General features: G+C 40.4%; 1 protein-coding gene across 1 annotated transcript; it reads left to right on the top strand.

Moving 5' to 3' along the window:
* The first annotated feature begins 823 nt into the window (after positions 1 to 823).
* stk39 (serine threonine kinase 39) lies at positions 824 to 25718 on the top strand. The gene is made up of 18 exons (XM_030786912.1): positions 824 to 932; positions 2704 to 2816; positions 3222 to 3330; positions 3955 to 4096; positions 4533 to 4588; positions 5454 to 5563; positions 5755 to 5856; positions 6368 to 6501; positions 7538 to 7586; positions 7798 to 7863; positions 11651 to 11773; positions 12421 to 12457; positions 13206 to 13255; positions 13818 to 13879; positions 21435 to 21487; positions 21902 to 21970; positions 22174 to 22238; positions 25644 to 25718. The coding sequence occupies exons 1-18, from the start codon at positions 824 to 826 to the stop codon at positions 25716 to 25718; spliced, it is 1524 nt and encodes a 507-aa protein (XP_030642772.1).

The following is a 25718-nucleotide window of genomic DNA, read 5'->3' as shown; positions in this document are numbered from 1 at the left end:
ATGGCGCTACCTACTGGCCATTACGTGTGTATATGTGTAAATGTGTGTTGCTACTAGAAGGCTGCGCAGTTAATTATCAAGATTTATTATTAAATTCACTAGCGTTAAACTCAGTCTACGAGAGTCGTTTAAGCCGCTCCGTTGTTTCCTCTAAAACTGTCATCTGCTGGACAACACAACTGCTCACACAATTTTTATTTACAGTAAATATTGTAACCTAGATGGGACATTGCTACATTTAAAATTAGAACAAAAGCGTTAAACGCGCGCAAGGGAGTATCATATTGATTCTGTAAACCCTTTGTCATACTCTCTAACGGAGAAGCTACAAGATGTATCGTAATTCCTATGGCAAAGAGAGCAAACTTTCATTTCTCTGAAAGTCGCGGTGAAACATTTTCGCACACCTGGAAGTGACTCAATTTCGGAAATGTTGAACAGTTGGACAGCCGGTTTTCTCTTTTTAAATGCTATTACTGCAACAAGCAATAATTATGATAATAAATCAAATTGATGGTGATAAACTATAGCATCTGCCAGAATATCTGTGCTCATTCTAAAGGGCTTTAATAATTTTAAATGTGCAGTCAGTAAATTTCTGACATCATATTTGACCATTTAAATTACAAATTTGAGCATTCATAAGCAACACGATATTTAGTGTCAGTGGCACAGGTAAGGCTGCGTTCCGTTATCTTCCGGATGTTTTCATCGAAGGCGGTAGTAATCCTGCGCAGCTGATGCCACTCTTTCTGGTCAGGAGGTGAGGGCACGTTTTACAGCTTCGAGGTCGGAACTAGCTAAGTAGCTCAGCCGCAACATCATGGCGGAGCAAGGCGAGTCTCGTCCGGCTCCTGCCCAAAATCCGCAACCAGTGCTGACAACGAGCTGGCCAATTGTCAGGGACTCGTACGAGCTCCAGGAGGTTATAGGTTAGTTACGGCTATTTAGTTACATTGCTGGGAAATGTGTTTGTGTCTGATGATGATGATGTCTGCTTTGAATGACAAAGACGGCCTACCGGCTTTTTCATATTCAAAAGCCGAAATAGTCTGCTGATTATGCAATGCGGATGTAACCGACAACATTATTTTATATTCTTATGGTAGACAGTGTATTGTGTATTCTTATGACATGGCAAAAGAATGCACATTTGACTTGTCAGAAATAGCATATACATGAAAAACAACAACAACAACAAAAAAACAGTAAAGCGAACGTTGTCTGGGTGATTTCATTTCTCGAGTGATGCTTTCTTATGGCACGTGTCCAGTAAAACATCACACCACTAAAAGGCTATGCTATTAATGACGTGACACATATCCAAGAATACATCCAAGAGCCCAAATCGCAGGTAAAGACGGGGTGTTCTTGGAATACGTTAAAGAAATTTTGGCCACGTAAGTCTGCCTTTGCTTTGCACTCACTTGGAGGTTCATAGATAAGTATTACTAGAATATATCGTTTAACTGGAAGCGGTTATTATTATTTTTATTATCATCCTTATTATTATTATTATTATTATGCTTATCTATTTAACTTATGATAACATGCTGTCAAATTCGCGTCATCGCACCGTTGTTTCCCTGTCTATCACAGAACGAGCAACCAGCATTTTCTTACTCGTAATGTAGACGTTGCACACCGCTTGATTTTTCATCGTTTTAGTTTTATCATTATTTTACACGCCCTCTTTTGGCAGTACATCGTACGATTCCTATTGTAATGGCTTTTTAAACTGAACTTACCCTCACCTTTTTTCCTTCTCCTTTTCCATTAAATCAATGACATTTGATTTAGACAAAGTTTGTTGCGACATTTATGAGTGGTTTTCATTCATGAGAGATCTTACACAAGAGACAGTACAAAACTTAGAAAGTGAAAAAAAAAGGAACGAACTCTGATCCCATAAGCAGGGGTTTTCAATATTGGGCTCGCGTCGGTGCTTGGACAGGGTTCGCGAGATTGTGATAGAAACGTCAATGTACAATAAAATCAATTTAGTTAAAATCTCACGGGGGTACTTGAGAAAAAATATTTGGGTTTGACCTGAGTTGACAAAAAGACTGGGAAAGCAATGGCTCAGTGTTTAAGTTGTGGATGGATGGTCATCACAGAGGAGCTGACCGCTTAAATTGTATCACAATTGCTTACGAGCCCTGGAAAATGTCTTCTGTTGCTTTTTTAAAGACGTATATACAAGGTTTCCTAATCAGCAGTCCTGTGCATTCTACTTCCCCAGCCTCCTTATCTGTCAGCAGCAGTTGGTATGGTGTGTAGCATGTGTCAGAGGTCCCCAAGGCAATTACCAATGTTTGCTATATGATCTTACAACTTACTTAAACTCAGTAGTAACAGAAGTAGAGGGAGATGCTGAGTTAATGAGCAACAACTGAACTACAATTCTGTCTCCTCAACCAAACCTATCTCATAAACCAAATCCAGCGATTCAGAATAATTATATTTTATATCATTTACCGGTTCGACAGCATTTACTATTGTGTAGGTTACGTCACCATCAACGAGAGGAGTAGTTTATAACAGAAATGACAGCTTTGACTTGTTTTTAGGAATATTGAACAAGGGAAGTTTGAACCACACGTTTGCTGTTTTTCTCTTACGATATTTCCATTCATGAGCGAATGCATAATGTTTTGAGATGTTAGAACGTCAGTAACTTTTCCTTGGTGACTTTGATTTCAGGTAGCGGGGCTACGGCAGTGGTCCAGGCAGCCCTGTGCATTCCCAGACAAGAACGCGTCGCTATAAAGAGAATCAACCTGGAGAAATGCCAGACCAGCATGGAAGAACTGCTGGTGAGAGCTATGATAAATATGGGCCCATTCCTGTCCGTTTTGGCCTGTATAAGTACACCCCCCCCGGGCCCCTCTATCACACAACCCTCTGTCACCCCCCTCCACCCCCCACCCCTGCTCCCATTGATCTGTTTACTGTCAGTCTACTTTTTGTTGCTCCTGTGTGTCTACGTTACAGAATAAGTTGCATGAGCTGTGTGTTTTCGTTCAGCTCGTATAGAAAAATGATTGGAGGGAGAGGGGATGTGTGTTATGAACATTACTGAAACATGCAGTTTGTTAAAGATGCATTTTTAGAAGTTGGTTCACCATCATAAACAGCAAGGCCCATTTCTTTTCCCACTCTTACGTTTGAAAAAGATCCACTTTTTGATCTCATGACATGCAAATTTTATCTTCATACAGAAAGAGATTCAAGCCATGAGTCAGTGTAACCATCCAAATATAGTCTCATACTACACCTCATTTGTGGTGAAGGATGAGCTTTGGCTGGTTATGAAACTCCTCAGTGGAGGTAAGATGTTCCCTCCCCAACAATTTATATTGAATGTATTGATCAAACACAAATGAGCTATTAGCAGAACTTTACAAACAAATTTTCATAACCGTTGTTTTATTTGACTTTTATTTTGTTTATTCAGTCAATCCCAGTTGAGACTGAAGCCTGTTATGCAGCGGAGCTCTGCTCTATGGCACATAAAACATTTAAGAAGAGCAACCTATCAAAAATAAGATTAAGATAAAAACACAATATTTGATCTTAAAAAGGATTAAAAAAAAAAGATATGTATGAGTTAAAATGAGTTCTATTATGCTCTCAGTTTCACAATAAGAAGGGAAATTACATATTAGATTATACTAATCATTGAGAGATGTTCGTTTTTGATTTGCACGAAAGCTTAGCTTTAAAATTTTGTTAAAAAATGTGCTGATTACAGTGTACAAACGACTTGGAGCAGGGATTATAGTCAGGTCAAGAGTAGCTCCGAGCACCTTTTGAAGACACATTTAAAACTTTAGTCAGTACCTTGTGTTTTAATGATCTGTATAGCATAAATAATTGGAAATCATCTGTGTGTGCGTCTATACCCTCTGACTGTGAGACACTGAGTGATCTCCTCCTGTCTTCTCTATGCAGGGTCCGTGTTAGATATCATTAAGCACACATTCAGCCGTGGGGAGCACAAAAACGGAGTTCTGGATGAGCCTAGCATAGCCACCATTTTAAAAGAGGTCCTGGAGGGTTTAGATTACCTGCACAGAAATGGACAGATACACAGGTACACGGACAGCTCGTTTTTCTTTCTGTCTGTGACGTATAACTCAATGGACTGTTTTGTAAGTGCACATAAATCATCCCAATACTCTTGGTTACTGCAATACTCACTTTCGAACAAAGTATGTTTTGTGAACGAAAGAATTTAGTCTATTTTAGTCAAAAACTGATTACTCTAGCCCTCACCACAGTTACTGTACACAAGAATAGATTTTAATTTATACATGAAAATATGCCATTTGTTATTCCCATATTTCTAATGTAATTATAGCTATGTTGTGAAGCTCAATTCAAATATTACTGCCTTAGGCTAAGATAATTTTAATAGAAGTCTGAAGCATAACTAATTAACAGGCAGACATGCAATCAATTTGGCTACACTGTTCTGACCATTGTGAGTCATTGTGAGTGATGAGTGTGCTGTTTGTGTTTTACCACAGAGATGTGAAAGCAGGGAATATTCTCCTAGGTGAAGATGGTTCAGTGCAGATTGCAGGTTTGTGAGTAACTGCATTCACTGACTTGGATCAAAATAAATAATAAAAAAAAAGATTGGGGTCATTCTATTTGAAAACATTCATTGGAGAAACTTTGATAACCATTTTAAAGCACTCTGACACACCTTTCAAAAAAAAAAAAAGTTTTGTTTTCCAATTCCCAGAATTCTTATGTGTTGCATTAGGAACAATATTGATATCAGCAATTATCTTAGATGAAAACTCAGTCACAAAACCCAGCCACAGTCAAATATCACTGTTGGGGTGCTACCACCAACTCACTGAGTTTCACTGTACTTAAATTAATTTATTTTCATTTTCTTCTGTGAAAATGTTTTATTGTGGAATTATGCATCTCTTATTCTCACTCATGGAAATGCAAATTGATTTAAAATCACTCCTTATCTGAAAATTTAACATAAAGGTTGATTCAGATTCCTGCCTGTCATCTTTCATTTTTGATGTATGTGTTTCTGACAGCTTTACTCATATTCCGACAGCAGAAAGAATAGACTACTCAGTAATGTGGGACTTCTATGGGCTCATCCTGTTATCTGTTAACTGTGTTAAACTGTTAACTGAATGGTCAATGTTCTTCCCTGGAGCTTGACTTGCATTGCCAGTTTGGCTCTATTGATCTGATCGGCATAACATGCTTTACCATTGTTGACCTTGAATAACATTGATTTGGTTTAGAGTTCATATTGAGGTGTATTCTGCTTAATGTCTGTTTACAAGTGTTAGCAGAAGGCTTTAAATGAGTATAAATAATGGAATAGTTTAAATGTAAAACGAATCTTTCTTTAGAATTGTAAAGAAATGGTACAACTGAAGAATGTTTATAAATGTGTTCATCTCCTCTAGATTTTGGGGTTAGTGCATTTCTAGCCACAGGTGGAGACATGACGAGACATAAAGTGAGGAAAACCTTTGTGGGAACGCCATGTTGGATGGCACCAGAGGTTATGGAACAGGTGAGAGGTGGAGAAAGCTTCAGGTCCAAGAGCGATCTCAGGTCATACTTTCTGTAAAATTAAGAAGGGCTTTGACCTGACCCTTTCTCATGACTCTACATTGTAGAGTCAAAATATCAGACAGTCAGACACGAGGTTCAGTAATGACCAGTTGGTTAAACGGCAGTGCTCATTGGCTTTATTGTGCACAGGTACGAGGTTATGACTTCAAAGCAGACATTTGGAGCTTTGGAATCACGGCCATCGAGTTGGCGACAGGGTCTGCTCCTTACCACCGATATCCGCCTATGAAAGTAAGTGAGTTTACATTCACGTTATTCGCTCGTGAAGGGGACAGGGTAAAACTTCAATCCTCACACGGAAGGATTTCATTATTTTGGTACATGTATGAAATTCAGCTGGCATCATTACATATAATGGATCACTTTGTAAAAAAGAACACAGAACATTCAGTGTTCGATCCCAGCTATTTACATGAATAAATCAGTGGCACTCAAGCTAACAGCATTACGCTGATGTGTTTTGTCGTGGAAATGGTCTGGAAATTTCTAGAAATACTTTGTTTGTTTGTATGTGGTTGTTTTACACAATATGATATTATAACCCATTATAGCTATTTGAATTGCTATTTTTGCAACTATGTTGGACAGGCTTTATGGTGAAACTTTCTCTTGAGATGTTACCATGATATTCCGTCATTGTATGTCTTGGCATAATTACTTGGTTACAGCATGTTTTCTCGGCATTTATTCCAAATTTAGTTATACTAAGACATATTCTCTCTTCTTCTCTCTTCTTCTCCAGGTTTTAATGCTGACTTTGCAAAATGATCCTCCTACTTTAGAGACAGGTGTGGAGGATAAAGAAATGGTTAAAAAATATGGGAAATCATTTAGAAAACTCATCACCTTGTGCCTTCAGAAAGACCCCACCAAGAGGTAGCTGATTTTTGTTTACAGCTCTTCTCTTATCAGGAAAAATGGTTTTCAGCCTTCTTTTTTCTTTTTTTTTTTAATGTCAAATCAACATTTGTCTTGTTTGTGTTGTTTTATCAGTTTTTAGAACAAACACGTACTCTTCCAGTGTTTATCCTCGGGTGCATAGTAAAAATCTATTTTCATTTCAGCCCTGCAATGCATTAACTCCATACAGCTCTGTAATATTGCCCTTAATGACACAGTTATTGAGTGACAACAAGTCACATACTCAGAGGCCAGACTCTGGCCAATGAATTATATTGATCTGTGTGCTATTTTAGACACAAGTAGTGTTCAGTATCCACATGTGTGGTGAGCAGTGCTTTGTATTAATGACATTCTCTCTACATACATGCACTCATTCTGATTCAGTTTAGATAAAAGTTGCATGGAACATTCTGGAAGGTCCTCAGTGCATCTGTACTGACACAGATGAGCACAGAACACCTGAATTTATTGAAGCAATGCAGCACGGTCGTAAAATATTGACTAAGTCATCTGTCGCCAGGAAATCCATATTGTAGATTTGTGGTGTTTACAGGAGTGTGATAATTTAGTTGTGCTTTATGTGATATGAATGCTTAAATAGACAGTAAACAATGGTAGAGAAATTTAAGCGTGAATGCATAGTAACAGCACACACGCAGATATTACTGTGTGAAGACCGTTGCATTGGACATCCTCTTTAACAGCTCTGCCAGGGTTATTCATTTATTTTACCCATAGTTCAGTATGATCTTTGGCATGGATACATACCTATGTCCAGCACCAAAACAGATCACTGAAGTAGTATAACCATCTTTATTCTCACTCGTTAGTGAATCAACTGCTAACCTTACATTGGAGTATGATGCATTTTACATCAGTTTGGCCATAGGTCAGTGTAACAATCCTCAGACCCTCACACCCCCACCACAGAGGGTGTGCTCCATAGACACAGAACAAATATGTGGCAATCATGTATATCTCAGTAATAGATCTGTGTTGATTTCCTCAGGCCAACAGCAGCAGAACTTCTGAAATATAAATTTTTCCAAAAGGCCAAGGTATTTATTTATTTATTCATTTATTCATTTATATGTATGTATGTATGTATGTAAGTATCTGTTTATTTATTCACCTGCCGACCCACCTACTAGGCTCTCTTGGGTCATGTGTTGAGAGAAGGAATTTCAGATCTGTTTTATTTACTTATTTATTTACTTCTTTTTTGTTTGTTTTTTTAATTTAAATATCTTTTCTATGTTAATATTCCAGAACAGGGAATACCTGATTGAGAAACTGCTGTGCAGAGGGCCAAACATTAGCCAAAGAGCCAAAAAGGTATGTCTTACTGCACTGTAACCAAAATACCAAACAGACCTGGTTCTATCAGTCATCAGCTATGGAAAATTTAATGATATCAGGCATATGCCATGGAAACCTCATAAACCTCATAAGCCAAAGGTGAAAGATGGACAGTTTAATTTGCATCACTAAACTTAATGTTGAGATAAAAAAATATTGATTAACGTAATGCTATAATTAAGCCTTGGCTGCAAGATTAGATAGTGTATTAATTACCAATGGCCGGTAATTTAAGTGATGTTGTATTAAACAAGTTTTTGACTCTTTTAAGGAGTCAGCCAACCTCCATTTTAATTAAATTCAGAGATTAAGACAAGTTAGTGTGTGTGTGTGTGTGTGTGTGTGTCTGGAGAGGGGTCTGACAGCTGTTGAAGTTAACGCATATGAGTGAGGACCATATAGAAGCAGATCACACACACTCGAAACGGTTTGAGTCAAACCAAAGGCCTGATAGATTACAATTACTGTTAAAATGCCCTGAAAAAAATCTAAAAAAATCTACAAATCTAACAAATTGAATACACAGAAAATTCATACATGTAAACCATCTTTCAAAAACCAGATAAACTCTGGTTTCAAAAACCAGATAAACTCTGGTTTATCACTTTCACACCTTTCCTAAAAATCAAAAAATGTATGAAAAAACAACTTCACTCAGATCCTTCTTAGAAACAGCCTCAGATTACTTCTTCACTATAGGTGTGCTGTTGTGTGTTGGCAGCTATTGCTAGCTGAGGAGGGGAACACAGCTGCAAAGCGATGTCACTCATGACTAAAAAGCATTGACCAGTTATGCATTCAGGAGTACATAATATCTCTTAGCACCACACAGGAAACAAATGGAGTGTAGTGCGAGCGCATACTTAACAGTGTAGCAGCACTTAAAAGCATCTGCCCCATGCTCCGGTACCTCCAAGTTACTGTTAAGTGAACAGAGTACTGTTGGCTATCGGCTGGCTCTCTCTCCGTTCTCCAGGCCCACGGTCGAGTGAAAGTGGAGCTAAGGACCCACTGGTAGGATCCATTTAGGAGTGAGAGCTGTTAATTTAAATGGATGGAGATTCACTGACACATACAAAGGGAAGAGGACAGGGTGAAGTGGGGATGGGGCCAACAGAGTGTGTGTGTGTGTGTGTGTGTGTGTGTGTTGTGAAGAGAATGTCAATACAGAGAGATAGGGGTGTGGGCTGGTTGATGGACGGTGAAAAAGAGCAACAAACAGTCACACGCTTGTTTTTGGAACAAGTTAAAAGGGGGGATTTTTTTAGTCAGCCGGACCATTGTGCGCTTTCTTTGCTGAAAGTAATGTCAACTCTAAAATTGTGGCTAGACTATCTGCAAATTTATGATGACCTCTTTAATGTAAAGCTAAAAGCAAAATACCCATTTGCTTGCTGCAATATTCTAATAGATCTACTCATAATTGACAACAAATGGCCCAGTAACTCTCCAGCCATCTCCAGAGAGAACCAGAGTTAAGGAGGATTACAGAATAATCATAGACATAATGTAAAAAAAAAAAAAAGAAAGAAGAAGAAGAAATCCCTCTGTTTCTACCATGTACAATAGGCGAAGCCCATGCGTGCGTGTGTTACACCTAACAAGATTTGAAGACATCTCAGTGTTAATATGCAGTAACAGAAGTCTTTAGGGAACGCAGCTTAAGTACTGAGGGACCGTACTGTTTGTACCGCGCTTGTTTTCTGGCGTACTCTGAGAGGTTTGTTTTTCGATGCCCCTGCGTTTGGCCCGTGACGACGCTCTGATTTATTTGTTGTTGTTTTTTGTTTGTTCAGGTTTAGTTATGCTATTTTGGCATGAGGACAAATCTCATGCAAACTGTAATGAGGCGTGCCTGCGAGGTTCACTCCGCTGTCAGACGCGTGTGCTCCACGGTGTGATGTAAGCGTGACCTCCTGGACACGGTGTTTGTGTGCCTGCTTTGATCCCTCCACTCAACCGTGGCATGTACCTAGCAAGCATAACATGTTTGGAGAGAGAAAGAGCGAGAGAGAGAGAGAGGGAGGTAGAGGAGAGGGAGAGAGAGACACAGACAGACAGACAGGCAGATAGAGAGAGTGAGGGGGAGTAAGTTCTATCGTTCATACAAAAAGCCTCCAAAATCAAATCCTTTTTCTGCCCCAGTGTGATTCCTTGTGTTGTAGGACATGTGTTAAGAGTGTTGCTGTATCTACAGGGGCTTTGGTAAAACAGACTGTGTGTACAGTGTTAAATGAGACTTTGACCTTGCTGGTAGGACATGCTCATTGTTATTAGAGATCCACATGAAATGTGAAAGGTAGTTAGAGCTCAGATATGTGAGATGTAAGATTTTGATTAAAATAGTGTGAAAAAAAAAAGACTGAGTAACACCTGAGTTGTCTGATTCAGTGTTTATGGAGGTCAGAGAAAGTCACACAGCTGTTTTGGTCACTGCTATGTGCTATACTGTGTTTTGGCCAGCAGAGGGCATTTGAGTTCTTTTGTTTCCCTCGACTGTGAGGTGCATTTCAAAGACTCCCATCTGACGAATCTGTGTCCATTATTTGACTGTAGGAAAAGAGACAGTGAAGTGACAGAAAATATGTAATGTGACATGTTTGGAAACTTTTTACATGATAGATAAAGATGGCGACGGTGATACATGTGGTAAATGATTGAGATAAATACATGTTTACATTTTTGATGTTGTGCCTTTTCTTCTCTAGCTCATCCTTTGGTTCTGTTTTGCATCTCTGCTTTTATGATTTTGTATTTCTGTAGTTTATTTTGTTTGTGCTCTCTCTTTCCCTCGCCCCCAACCCCCGCTCTCTCTGTCTCTCTCTCTCTCTCTCTCTCTCTCTGTCTTTCTCTCTCTCTCTCTCTCACACACACACACACACTCACACACACAAACATACACACACACACACACACACAGAGTGTCTGCAGGTGTTTTGTTGTTGCTGATGAGACCAGACTGTTGCTGTTTTCATTTTGCTGAAGTGCACATGGAATGCTTACGTTTCATTTGGTTCTGAGAGAGAACGTCTATGTCATCAGACGGATACATATTCTGTGGCTCTGTAAGCGGGACCTTAGATGCACCATAGAACTTTTCTCTCAGATGGCTCAGCATTAAAGCAGTCTAGGATGTGCCAGTATCTAAACATTTTAGTTCTGTTACGGGTCAAGCACAGAGCCTGTTAGGTTTTATATCATGTCTAGGATGTGCCAGTATCTAACCATCTCAGTTCTGTTACGGGTCAAGCACAGAGCCTGTCAGGTTTTATATCATTCCTCGTCTTTCTCGTCACCTTGCTGCGGAGCTGAAAATCTAAAGTGACTCATCCTACATTAAATTAACCAAAAGCTGTTCTTGCGGAGTAAACCCGTTACACAAATAAATTTTAACTCTTGTGAATGTACCATCATATTGTACACAATAGTGAGCCTGTAATAAACCAAATGTTATTAATACATATGTATCCAAAACAATGTGTAGATATACAGCAATTACACTGCACCACTAAGTTAACAGTAAAAGGACAGTTTTCTTTTTTCAGGTTTTAGCCTTGAGGCTAGAGTTTTTGCTGTGTTCCCTTACCGTTACTAGAACATTTATTGGCTAATTGGCAGGTTGGCTCATGTTTACATTGAATTAAGCTCTCCCAGAAATCCCAGTTCTTGTTTAGACCGAGGGAGGACTTGTTACAGTCGTGTCGTGACAGTATTTTTCAGCTGTGACGTGGATCTGAAAGTTGATCCTCTCCATCCTCCTCAGGTGAGACGCGTTCCAGGGTCCAGCGGACACCTCCATAAGACGGAGGACGGAGACTGGGAATGGAGTGATGATGAGATGGATGAGAGGAGTGAGGAGGGCAAGGCTGCTGTCAATCAAGGCAGGGTGGGTGTCATCAGCATTCATGTATTCTGAAAAGTCATGGTAAACCTTTATGTAGCTCCCTTACTTAAAGAATCATATCTGTCTGTCATGTCCATCGATGCCAAAGGCTTTCGTTGTCATGATATCTTGGCACAGTTGAGGTTGCTTGATACTTCTGTTGGATTGTAATACAGTGTTGCTTTGGTAACAGTGTCATCTTTAGCGTATCATAAGGGCCATGCTGAAGAAATATATTCCATTTTTATTTTTCTTGTAGTATGTATTTTCACTGATTTGACATAACTGCATATAACTGTATATAAATCTAAAGAAAATGAAGGCTGGACTTACAGAAGCAAAAAAAGAAAGGAAAAAAAAAACCCAGCATGCTTGTTCAAAAATAAAAAAAACGGCTCATTGGTTTCGTGTACGTAATGTATAATGAGGAACGGAGGAGATAAAGAAGGAGAAAAACTCCTCAGTGTAAAACTGTGACAAATCAGGGACTCGTAATGGAGCTCTCTGCTGTTCAGCGGTGCATTGTTTATGATGGAATGCAAATGAATTTGACTTGATTAGCACACCCACACCAATCAGTTTATCTGTCAGTCATGCTTTGTCAGAGAAGAAGGAACAGTAATTTAATCCTGTCTCTCATTGCTTTCAAGTCACGACGGGTCAAAGAAGCAGACCGAGATGTAAGTGGCTTTTAACATATATATTTTTTTTCTTACCAGCGTCTCTCTTGGCCTTGAGCGTATTTTCGCCTTTATTATTGTTTAAAGCCTTATTTGTAACTGTCATCTGTGTAAAAATGAGTTTGTTCGGAAGGCAAAGGGGATTGACAACATCCTTAAATGGTCATGTTTATTACCACATGTCTCATTAATTACCAAGAGAGGGCATCATTTGGAACTGTAATTGCTCGTGTCAGGGGACAGTCATGTTTGCATGACAAATGACAATAAAATAATAAACAGATGTCACCTATTTGGCCCTTGTATATCAAACAAACACCAGTAATGAAATTCAAATACATACTGTTCATTTAGCATGCAGTCATTTTATGTTTTTTTTTTTTTTCCTTATCCTCTCTGTGTCCCTCTCCCTCTCATGATCAGTAAAATGTCATGTGGCTGGGTGTGGGTGTTTGTCACCAGAGGCTGTTCTAATCCTGAGAGCAGCATGGGTGAGTGGAGAGAGAGAGAGGGAGAGAGAGACAAGGAGAGAGAGAGAGACAGAGAGGGGCAGAGAGGAAGAGAGAGCGAGAGAGAGAGGGAGAGAGAGTGAGAGAGAGAGAGAGAGAGAGAGAGAGAGAGGAACTGAGAGCGAGAGAGACCGAGAGAGAGAGAGAGAGAGAGGGCCAGAGAGGAAGAGAGAGAGAGAGAGAGAGAGAACCATCACCATTCAGTCTTTTCACTGCTGCTTTTCCATTTGCCTCTGCAGGGCGAAGTGAATGCCAACAATGTACCCATAGAGGACTTGTCCATTCAGCAGCCCCAGGTGAGTGCTGCAGACTGCGGGTGTGATTTGTCTTAATTCACTGACCTCCAGTCCCTGCAGCGAGAGGCTGCGTGTGTCTTTAGGCCTGACTGGGAGAGGCTCTTTCAGCCATAATAACTCGGAGCGATACTGGGTCCCGTGAGCACTATGTGCTCCTGAGTATGGGGATATTACTCATTTAAGGGCTCCCAGCAATTTTCATACAGCCCATTGTGTGTCACTGCAAAAAAAAAAAAAAAAAAAAGAAAACCAACAAAACCTGAAACAGATTCTCAGGTTCTGCCTTCTGGCTGAAAGAAAAATCTCAAACTATTGGTGCGGCACTTTATGTTCCCCCGATTTCTTCGATGGAACTTTTCAATACCATAATCTTTCAAATTTTTTTTTTTTTGCTTGTGAAAAAACATGGCATCACGCCGTTATTTTATAGTTCTCTGTTTACTTGATGCTTATGAAAGTGAACCGTCGTAGATGGTTTTCAGAGATCTCCAGTAATGTTCTCAGACACAGGACATTTACCGTAATGGCCACTGACTTTTTTTCTCTCTTTTTTCCTCCCAAGGTCCAGCCGTACGAGCAGACCCCTTACATTCAAGGTGCTGTGAATATGGTACTGAGGCTCAGGTGAGAAAAAGCAATTTATTTTATTTTTTTTTTACAGAAAATGCATTTTATTTCTGATAAAAACGTTGATTTTATACCACTCCACCTGAATTGCAGGGGTGAAAAGGCGAACCACTCAGGCTTGCTTGGCTGTACGTTGACCTGAGGGTGGTTGTTGGGCAGTGTAAAGAGGCATTGTGTCTGTTCAAGCTATGCTTTTTCTGCTCGGCTGGCGCAGGTGTGTGTTTGAGGGAAGGGGGGGGGGGGTGGGGACTAAAATTAGAGCCTTTTGCTCCACTGCGTGTCCCGATTTGCCCCGTGCTTCAGAACTAAATCAGACAAACTGCACAAACTATGGTTTTACCACTGGCCCATCCCTTTTCAGAAGGGTGTTCTGGATAATTTCAACTAAAACCCTCCAAAAGCAGTTCAGAGTCAAAACGGCGTAAAATCCTGTAAAATCCTGATCAGAACCGTGTCGTATTGTTCTATATGTTTCATTAATCACGTGTGAAGTAATGATCCTAGTGGTCTCACACAGGTCCGATTACGCCAGATATACTTTGTGAAAGGAACGTATCGCTAATGGAATTTATAATCCCGTTCATTGAAGATGTAGCAGCGAAATCTGCATGGATGAGTGAACACATTGAAGATGAGAGAAGTGACAGGAATGAAAGCCTTAGTGACGGAACAGGGCTGATATGTATTTATCATAAGGATGAGGAGCATAGATGACTGTTTCATGTTTAGTTAGTGACACATCCAATCTATAGCTCCGAACAACCAATCGCAACATGTGTGGGCCGCACTGTGTGGTAAGATACCATTAAAAAGCGTCGTATTATATGACGATGAATTTGAGGAAAACATGAAAAAGCCATCGTTTATGCACGGCGGCTGTGAACATGGTCATGATAGAAACCTTCTGATGCATTGACTCTGCTGTCATAAACTGAGTTACACTCCAGTCCTGCACAGTGCACACAGTATTGCGGTGGAATGAGCTCATTTGGAAAGGGAGACTTAGCACAGCAGCTGGGCAAAGAGAAATGTTTATATTTTATGAAGACACTGTTTTCCCAGGGATTTCACATTCTGTTCAAGAGACTCAGTATAGCTTACACAGAATGTTTCCAAATAACTTTGTATTTCAGACAACAAAAATAACAGCAACAACAATAATAATAATAATGATAATAATAATAATTATGATAATACAAAGAAGAAAAAGGGGGAGAAAAAGAAGAGGAAGAAGAAGAAGAAGACAGGAAATATTTTCTTACTTTAACCGGTGTTTCTAGAGTTCTGTTTTCAGACTTTTAGAGAGTTTGAGACATTTCCCTCAATCAATCATACTGACGCCGGAAGGCAAACATGATTGGATCACCTTTGAGTTAGGGAACTGCTTCATCTTCATCTGTTTGGCATGAGAACCTGGTTGGCCTTTAGATGTCCACCTGACCAACTGACTGTGCATTATCTTAGCATCTGGGCAAACAAGTATTGGCAGGTGTCAGCAATTTTTCTCCTCACTTTATTAATTCAGAAACACAAGTTTGAGGAATCGTGTCGTGTAATCCATATTTAGTGCTCTATAACCACAGGTATTAGTTTTGTTCTTTTTAAGCTTGTTTTCTTTTGTTTTTGTTTTGTTTTAACAAGCCCTAAGTACATTGCTCAACATAAAAAGCGGATGTAGTTTAATGTTTTCTGCAGTTTGGAAGCTTAGGGTTGATTTTCAGTATCATCTAAAGATAAAATGTGTTCATTTTTAGAATGCCTCCCAAGATGAAAACAAAGTCTTTGAAATCCGAATGCTGATATGAACCGCGTCTGTAAGTCAGATGATTCTTATTCTTGCGCTCCCCGGCATCATGACGGTTTGTCTGTGTTTGATAGGATAATAAATGATGGATTGTTTTGGAGTTTCGGTTGCGAGAGTGAACGTGGTAAATTCCTCTCCTGAGGAGGGGAATTTAAAGTTTGTTTTTTTTTTTCTCAGTTTAGATTCTTTGTTTTATTTTCCCTGAATTTAGTGCAGAGACACTTCAAACTCTCTGTGTGTGTGTGGTGTGAATCTGTGAAGTCGATGTCTCATTATGACGAGAAGATTATCACACACACACACACTCACACATACACTCAAGCACACACACACACACACACACACACACACACACACACACACACATTCATATGCACACTCTCACACGCACACACACACACACACACACACACAACACACACACACACACACACACACACACCCATCCATTTGCACACTCACACACACACACACACACACACACACGCGCACAGACACACAAACAAACAAACATTTGTAGCGGTGTGTGCTGGTCTCTGTGGTGATGAGATAGAGACCCTCGGCAGGCCTGTTCCTTGGACAGCCTATATGTTGCACTCGCACGGCAGACACAGTGAAACATTGCACAGAGAAGTGTAATTACTCTGCCCTGGACATGTAAGCGAATGGGCAGAGCCTGTGCTCTAGCATTGTCCTCCTTTGGCTTTAGCTCTTGTGCTTGTTCTTCATTCAGATGATGATTTCCATTCAAGACTTGCCATCTGTGCTGTTTACCCTATGTTAGCTCTGTTTTGCCTTGCTAGATAAGGAAAGATGACAAAGCCATACAAAACGAGATAAAACCACATTTGGTGTCAGTTACACACATGTTTTTACATATACACACACACACAGACAGACAGACAGACACCCAGTAGGGCTGTGTGCTGTTGGCTAGCCTGTGGATTCTGAAACTCTTTCACGCAGGAAACTGGTACAAATCATTCTCAATGGATTCGGCTCTACTCTGCCAGCTCCCATTACCAGACAGCGTAGCATCTAGGATCATTGTTTGTGACAGGCATTGTGTAGAAATATGATGAGGATGTATTCTCACTCTCAATTTTTTGTGTGTTGGTGTATCCACGTCGTTTTTCTAAAGTCATTTTGGAGCATCTAGTCGAAGCATTTCATTACATTAGATATGCTGGATTGGCGGCTGTTTTTTTGTGTTGCTGAGGAAATAACATTAGCCATTTTTCATACAGTTCAGATTAGCTGGAAGCTGGAAGGTTTTTTGTGATGCCTACACACACTGTGTTGTTCCTCGCTGCAGCCTTGTCACCCTTCTGTTTTAAGATGTAGATACAACGACTTCAGATCAAAAGTTTGGTGTACGCTACCGGAGTGAGCTTGTAGTGTTCTTATACTACTTAGGGGAGTCCTTATGAAAGGATATCCTAAAAATAGCAGTAGGTTATTCATCTTACCCTGAATTTTCTGGACAAGCTGCTCATTTTAGCATCATTCTACCATGTTTTTTTTTTTTTTTAAATTAAATCTCTAGTCAGTGTGGATCCTGAGGGTGTGGTAAATCTCTAGTCAGTATGGATCCTGAGGGTGTGGTAAATCTCTAGTTAGCGTGGATCCTGAGGGTGTGCTAGATCTCAGAGACATCCTGAGAGTTCCACCAATCAGCTGAGCTCATACAGAGTCCACGCGTTCCCCGGCCATGTCCCCATCCGGCCAACTCTCTACCTCTCTCTTTTGCCCTCTCTCACAGAAATCCAGAGCTGACACAGGGACAGAGATGGTCAGGGTTGTGTGATATCTAAGCCATAGTCTGGAAGAGAAGGTTTGGGTGAACAGATGCTAGAGATGCAGTGGTATTAAGTGATGTCAGGGTTTTTAGTGCTGAAGGGACAGGTTTACAATTTGTGCTAGACAACAGGATTAAGGCTAAGCTTAGAAAGCTTGTATGGATGAGTGTGTGTGTGTGTGTGTGTGTGTGTGTGTGTGTGTGTGTGTACGTCTGTGGTTGGGTGGGGCACCTTGGGACAGAGCAGGGCAGTACAATTTACATGCTGGAATTATAAGTCTATTGCGTATCACGTGGAGCGGCACCTCTAGATGTAGGTTATAAATATAATTTACTGTTTTATAGGCTGTTCGGCTATTATTTTACTGTGCTCCACCATTAACATTGAACGCTTAGATCTCTCAAGATTTGCGAGACATTTTTTCTCCCCCTCTGCCATTCCTCTTTGTACCGCACTTTATCTGAACATTTTCAATCAAACCAAAGTAAAACTCCATTAGGGTCAGACGTTAAATTAAATTAAGTTCCTCAATTAAAGGATAAAAGTTGTACTCTGGAGACACTGAAGTAGCAAAAAGACTTTACTGAACTGCATAAGTGTGCAGAGGGATAAAATGAACTGAAGGTGGAGGATGACTGGCTTCATTCTGTCCCGAAGAAATTAAAAAATATCATTTGAGACTTTCTTCCCGCTGGCTTAGGAGCAATAAATGTGTCGTGTCCTGTTAGCGTTGTTTTTCGTTGGCATCGCTGATTGATCATTAAACGCTCTTTTGGGAGATGTTTACTGTCGAAAGAAGGGGCATAGAGGGCGGGCGGGGGGTGGGGGGCTGGGGGGGTCAGAACCCTCCCCCCGCAGAGAGGAAAACAACAAACATGATGCCAATTTCCGACAGGCGCGGGGTCAGGAAAAGCGCCGCGGGGTACTGGCTCAAACTGAACAAAACAGAATGTCAAGCGCCGAGCTTTCCTCTTCAGCCGGGGCACGATTGATTGGGTGGCTAATGGTGGGAGGGCAGAATTTGTCACCTAAAGCTGTGGGGTTGAAGCACATGCATGCACACACACACCCCCAAACACACACACACACACACATGCACATGCCCCCACACACACACACACGCACACGCAACCCCCCCCCCCCCCCCCCCACACACACACACACCCAAACACACACACGCAACCCCCCTCCCCCCCCAAACACACACACACACACACCCAAACACACACACGCAACCCCCCCCCCCACACACACGCATGCATGCACACACCCCTCAATATTCAACAACATTTTGTTGTGAGGTAATGATTGGTTAGTGTGTAGGTAACAAAAAGATAACTCTTATACCAAGATAAAGGTTGCATCTGAAATTTTGACCAGTTGCAGTTTTGCCTTTCAGTTGTCCTCTCTTAACTCACAAAGGAGTCTGGCGTGATCATTTTTACCTCTCCTGTGTATAATCTGTGTGTGCTGCTCAGGTATTTGTGAGAGTGTTTGGAGGAGGAATAAATAGACAGATTGAGAGCTCCAGGCCTTTCACACAGATGTGGCTGTGACAGGCAATCCGGAACATTCTCCCACTGCCAACTGAAAATACACATTCACGAACACACACGCACACACGCACACATGCACGCACACTTACACACAGACACACATACACACAGACGCACACAAACACACACACACATACACCCAAACACACACACACACACACACACACACACATCCTCTCATTGCCTCTTAGCATTTGCTGTTAAATCTTAGAGTTCTTAATGTCAGCTCAGTGGCTGTCAGGCTTGCAGGCTGTGTGGTTTTACTAAACAATATGCAAAGAAATCCTCTGGTGTGGCTTAGCTCTTGAACTTAATGTTGCAACCCACATAGTTATCCATGCCCCAAACATCATATTTATCAAATCAAATCCACTAACTGTAATCGAGGCACAATTAAAATTTTCCCCTTATCATTTTTGAGTCGACGTTTCCAAGGCTGGGTGAAGAATTGCACATGAAACACAGGCAAATATAAAAATTATAATATGCCTTTCTGCAAATCCACCAGTGGCCATGAGAGAAACCCAAGGATGCATTAGTAAGACGGAAAGCGCACATGTGGAATTTTTCCGTACCCCCTGGGATGCTTTTGAGTGCCTCAGAGTCTCCTCTGCAGCTTCACATGTCATTGGGCTTTGATTTATGATTTCTGTGAACGGTCACTTGAAGAAGTACTTTAGGCTGGGTGATGGTCAAAGAGAGAGAGGGCAGGATGGTAGATGATTTTGATTGGCCAAATGAATCCTAATATATAGACTGCCAGGGCCATCATGAGTGAAATGGAATAAACTTTTCCAGAGGGAGCACTGTGCCCATACTGACTCATGCATTAACTTATTCTTTCACATACTCCCACACACATACACACTCACACACACAGACATGTGCGCTTACACACACATGCACTCGCACCTCACACACACGCGCGCACACACACACACACACTCCTCACACACACACACACACTAAGCATATTCTTCATTCTCTGAATGAAGTAATGACATTCAGACGTGTCTGTATTCTGAGGAACCGGCTTCCGTTACTTATTCTCTCATTCTTTTTGCCAGTCCTCATTTTAATTCTTCACTTTTCCCGTTAGCTGAAAAACCAGAGAACCGTGAAGCCAAGCCAAGCTTTTCATCTAACTATGCGACTGTTTTTTTTTTTTTTTTCTTCCCTTTTCAGATTAGGCCTTTAGATTCGGCAAGGTCAGTATCAAGGACACTTTCTCAGCATTAGGTACACTTTAGAGACGGCGAAGTAGCATGTACATCATTATTGACAGTAATTATTGGACCATGAATTAACTCCAATTAGCTAACTTAATTACAGCCTTGAGAAGTACCATGCAGTGTTGGTAAGAGAGTGTCTCTACCACTCCTCTGTCACCCTTTGCACTTTTTCCTAGCTGAGTATCTCCTTATTTTTCATCTCTCTGAAAGATCTGTGTTTTGTCTGCCGTCGTCGGTATTGAACCCTATGCAATGCCTCAGCCCTTGTAAATATTGCTAGAGGAAACAGTTTAAAAGAAGGACTTGTTTTCAGCAGCGACACCGTGCTCTGACTGTCCTTCCTTTTCACTTTTCATGATGAAGTGGAGCAAGGAACATTGTTTGTGTTTCTGCAGCTACGCATGAAAAGGGTTTTCTTTTTTGACACCAGAAGGTCTCTCTATGTGTTACTGCTCTGATGAAGTCACAGAGGAAGGACGTTACAAAGCTTGACTTTGACTCTGAACATAGAGACGCTGTTTATCATTAATGTAAATCAGGTTGTCACAAAGCCCTTGAGCTTCTGGAGAGATCAACCAGGAGAGGAAGCTGCCGAAAACTAAAGGAAGGGTGGCTTATCCTTTCTCTAGAGGGCCACTCTCCTGCAGGGTTCTGTTCCTGTCCAAATCTGACACCTGACTCTATTATTCAGGGCTTCACTTAGATCTCTAATCAGCTGAATTAAGTGTTCTTGAGTAGGAAAAGATTTGAGTGAAATGGACACTGTTTAAGAAATGAATGAAGTTTCACGTTCTCTGTGCTTTCCACACAGACACCATGACATGTTGTGGTTGGTTTAGTGTGTGTGGTGGAATCTTAACGCTGACATATGACTTTAATATTTATTTAATATTTATTGTATGTACTTGTGGTAATGTGTGTGTGTATTAAATATATATTTTGTGTGTTGTTGTGCTGGCGTGTTTGCGCGTGTCTGTGTGCGAATGTGTTTCTCTCTTTAGATAAGCGTAATGAAAGAGATCGCACAGATGGACTTAAATCTCACTTGGTTTGCCAAGAACGGCACAGGTGGGCTCTATGCTTACAACAGACAGAAAATAATGCTACTCAATGTCTTCTCTCTCTTTCTCTCTCTCTCTCTCTCTCTCTCTCTCTCTTCAGGAACTCACGGAGGGAGCTCAACGATATTCGTTTTGAATTCACTCCAGGTCGAGGTAAGGGAATTTGGTAGTCATGTTGAATTACACATTTCACCATGTGTTTATGAAAGCAGAGGTTTTCTTCTCTGGGTGTTGTGTGTATTTAACCGATCTGTTTTTATGTTTGTTGAACGTGCGTTGTGTTTGTCTTTGTTTGTGTGTGTGTGTGTGTGTGTGTGTGTGCGTGTGTGTGTGTGTGCGTGTGTGTGTGTGCGTGTGTGTGTGTGTGCGTGCGTGTGTGTGTGTGCATGTCCATTTGTGTGTCTGCAGGTTTGAGAGTTTCTGTGTGCATAATTGCAAACCAATATGTGCTTGTGTTTGTGTTTGTTTGTCTGTTTTTGTGTTTGTGTGTGTGTGTCGATGCATGAGTGTAGATGGTCAATGCTGACCTCTGATTTCCCCGATATCTATTTCCTTGTGAATTTACAGACACTGCCGATGGAGTATCACAGGAGCTGTTCTCTGCTGGCCTGGTCAACGGCCATGATGTTGTTGTGGGTAATGTCATTCTTTATATTCTCCAGTCCACACACAGCCATAAATACATATGAAGTTGAATCCTCTCATTATTTGCTATGCAGTTCAGCATATATCCAGCATAAAATCATCTTCCTACTGCAAAATCTGACCGGTTTCTGTCTTAGCCTTATATTCGACTGTATTTTTACTTCCTTTTGACGCAACTATATCTATGTTTGCAGTTGCTGCTAACCTTCAGAAGATTGTAGAAGACCCAATTACCTGTAAAGTATTGACCTTTAAGCTGGTGAGTGTGGGTCAGATAGAAACCATAATGTTTGAATGCACAGTACATGAAAAAGGTTGTACTAACGTGATGGGATTATTCTTAGCCTAACACACTTGACATTTTTATTCTCTCTATTATTTGTCTCTCAAGGGAGACGTTTCCTTGATTTTAACATCATTAGCACAGTATAACTGAAATGTTTATGTTGAATTTTTCATTTTTCACAAGCGTGTTAAAAACCTACAAACAACTCAGTTAACGAGGGTTTAATGCACTCTTGGGTTCTGTAACTGAGTTGCAACATGTTAAAGGCGAAGCTCAGCCCTTTGACATATGAAGTCATTATAATCTTTTAAAACTCTCATTATAGCTCATTAGAATCTCTGGCAATTTTTCATATCTCAATACATTTTTTAAACGCTGGGGTTTTTAGTTTTTGTGTCTGAAGTTTTTTTTTGTTTTTTTTTCTTAATGGACAAACAACTCCTTCAGCATTATCATCCTTAGATGGACTTTGACCAAGGCCTTTCATGCCAAAATAATCTAGCATCTCAAGTCATTATTAGTTCAGCTGAGAGATAAAACAAAGATATTTTAAGATGTAACAGCAGAAGTAGTGCTCTATGTTGGACTATATTTCTACTGTTAAAAAGATGTTATAGCAGAAACAGTGGAGTATGTTGCCATACTTCTTTGATATTTCTTCTGTATATATTTGAAAGGTATGTGAGTGAAATCACCTCACCTTACAGTGTCACTCTGCAGGTATGGTGTGGCATATGTTCCTGTGTAAACAAGATTTAGTGCATGAGTTTACTGTTGTTGTGATGCGTTCCTGTTGATGAAATAGTTCAACCTCTATACACAAGTACCATGTTCTTTTTCAGAAACCTACTTCACATCTATGCGTATCACCTCTCATTTTGGCAAATTTGGCATGAAAGCCTTTTTGAGCTGACGTGGACTATTTTATTCCTGTTGTTTCCAGCTAACGATGCTAACATGAACCATTTTGAATCTCAGTTTACAAAGCCAGAATGTATCTCACCTCCATCTGTGAACCTGTTTTAGAGGAAGAACAGAATAATGAAAAAAGTATGGAAAATCGTACCTTTAAAGCTGTTTACGTATGCAAAACCAAACTCTCTGAGAGTAATTAATGCCTTAAAAATAACTTGTTTTTGATTTTTGCACATACCATAAAGAAATTAGTACGTGCCAAAGCCTTTAGTACGTCTGGTCCTTGGTGCGCGCAGAGCATATGGTGAAATGAAACTGCACAAACCTTGCGGAAGTCGAAAGAGGTGGCCATTCTTTAAGAGACACTTATTTTCTGTGTAGCCCTCACACCTCCTCTTCACTGTAATCCTCTTGGAGGTCAGCTACCCATATTACCTGATTTGCATGCATACGCATCAATTCAAATCCTGAGCAAAAGAATTCAGTGGACGCCCCAGTCCCTGTAGATTGGACACTGTGTGCAAGGTCATATGGACCCACTCATTCAAACTGTGCTTTGAAGGTAAACAACAGCTGGGTGTATGACTACTCTTCATTCCCACTTGACCTTTATGGCAAAATGTCATCCACAGCAGCTGCTTAGGTTAACAAGATTTCACTTCGCTTTTGCACAATAGACAGAGAGAGAGAGAGAGAGAGAGAGAGAGAGAAAGACAGGGAGGGACAGAGAAAGAGAAAACCACTACCATTCTGTTAACTTTTACATATAGTCATTTTTTACATATAGTCAGGCCTTTAAAATGACAACAGGAGAGAATTAAATATGAATTCTGAGTCTGTGGGAAAGAAATGACCAGAATTGAGCATTGGCTTTATATATATATATATATATTCATATGCATAAATACTCTGCTGACTGCCCAGTGTGAAGTCCACTCAGTTATGTAGCTTGAAATATAACCAGCACAAAGCATTACAGTGGTCATCCACACACACACACACACACACACACACATGCACACACCACAAAAAACTTATGCACACTGACAAAAGGTGGTGAGGTGGAAGAATAATTCTGCCTTTCACCCAGAGAATTTATGTCCTTGCAGTCACTGAAAAGTTTTATGATTAAATCCTCCACCACAGGTCACTTCAGCTGCTATTGGCCAAGCCCCATGGAGCATTATGTGTAAAATAATAGTAAGCAAGACTGGTTTTCACCACACGCTGCGCTCTCTCTTCTCTCTCAAGTCCCCAGAGTCCAAGGCTCTTTTACCCAGACTCCAGTCTCTCAGCACAGCTTTCCATTGTTGGCTGGCATACTAGGCTACCGATTCCATCTCTATCACCTCCAGAGGGGACAGCAAAAATGGAAAGAGCTATTGATCAGCTTTCAGGGTCTCCAAGAGTCCAATCTGGGAGTGTGCTCACTCTGATAAGGCCAGTTGGTGGTACACACACTGGAATAATTTGTTCTGTTGACAGCTGTAAAAGAAAAAAAAAAAGACTGTTCCCAAGGGGAAGTCATGTCCAAAACGTCTAAATGGTATTTCATTACAAAACTTCTTTTTCTTTTTCTTGTTGAGTTGGAATAGAAGTTGTTTCCGTACTGGAGAATGGAGTTTTGTCTATGTTTAACTGGTGAAATACTCACACTTTTTTTTTTATAATAATAAATTCAGTCATCCCATCTGTTAATAGATGTGTGCCATAATGTTCTGTTGTTCTTTAGAAAGTAAAAAAAAAGGACTTCGCAAACTATGATATGAACAGAAAATTGCTTTCTTTTAGTCCCACTGATCTTGCTTTGAAGTACAGAGCACAGAGCTATGGGGTAGCATCAAAATGAGACCACATGCAGACAGACACACCACATCATGCATCTCACTCACACACGCACACACACACACACACACACACACACGCTTCAGTTTCCCTAGAGTGTGTTGCAGATGTTACAGATAGACAATTGAATGAGACAGACTTTCTTACAAGACTTTTTTTTTTTTCATTTACTTCATAATATAGAGACGTTTTGAACACTTCTGAAAAAAACAAACAAACAGCAAATTAGTTGAAACAACATAGTTTAGACAGCACGTTTTATGATAGGAATATGCTGCAATTTGTAAGTTATTAAGGAAATAAATAGTAAGCACTAGCATTTTGACCAGCTGAAAACATAGATTACATCTACCTGAAATATTGCCATCTTGGTGCATTTGCTTTCAACATGGCTCATACACTGAGCTGTTTGGGTTTCGAAACACAATAGTGAATTGTATGATAAATATAGTGAGAAAAATGTTCTGTATATTAAATCACTATTTACAAGACACTATAGGCTGTAAGCCAGTGGTAATCCTGGCTGTTTAAACTATATGGTGGGTTGAGCAGCTTGTTTTCTGATGTTCTGATCTGATTTTGTGTGTGTGTGTGTGTCATCCCTGGTTGGTTCCCCAGGCATCTGGCTGTGAGGGAACAGAGACTCCAGATGAGGTGAAGCTGATTGGCTTTGCTCAGCTGAGCGTCACCTGA

Source organism: Chanos chanos, chromosome 10 (genome assembly GCF_902362185.1).
Source record: "Chanos chanos chromosome 10, fChaCha1.1, whole genome shotgun sequence".
In the NCBI taxonomy this organism is placed as follows: Eukaryota; Metazoa; Chordata; class Actinopteri; order Gonorynchiformes; family Chanidae; genus Chanos; species Chanos chanos.
The sequence above is the reverse complement of the archived record's forward strand: the minus strand, read 5'-3'. Positions and strand labels throughout refer to the sequence as shown.

Bases quoted from the DNA above. Each gene is read 5' to 3' on its own strand.
- stk39 (XM_030786912.1), top strand. From the start codon at position 824: ATGGCGGAGCAAGGCGAGTCTCGTCCGGCTCCTGCCCAAAATCCGCAA. The intron at 3,331-3,954 runs GTAAGATGTTCC...TTCTCTATGCAG, and splicing joins TATGAAACTCCTCAGTGGAG to GGTCCGTGTTAGATATCATT. The intron at 21,971-22,173 runs GTAATGTCATTC...CTATGTTTGCAG, and splicing joins CGGCCATGATGTTGTTGTGG to TTGCTGCTAACCTTCAGAAG.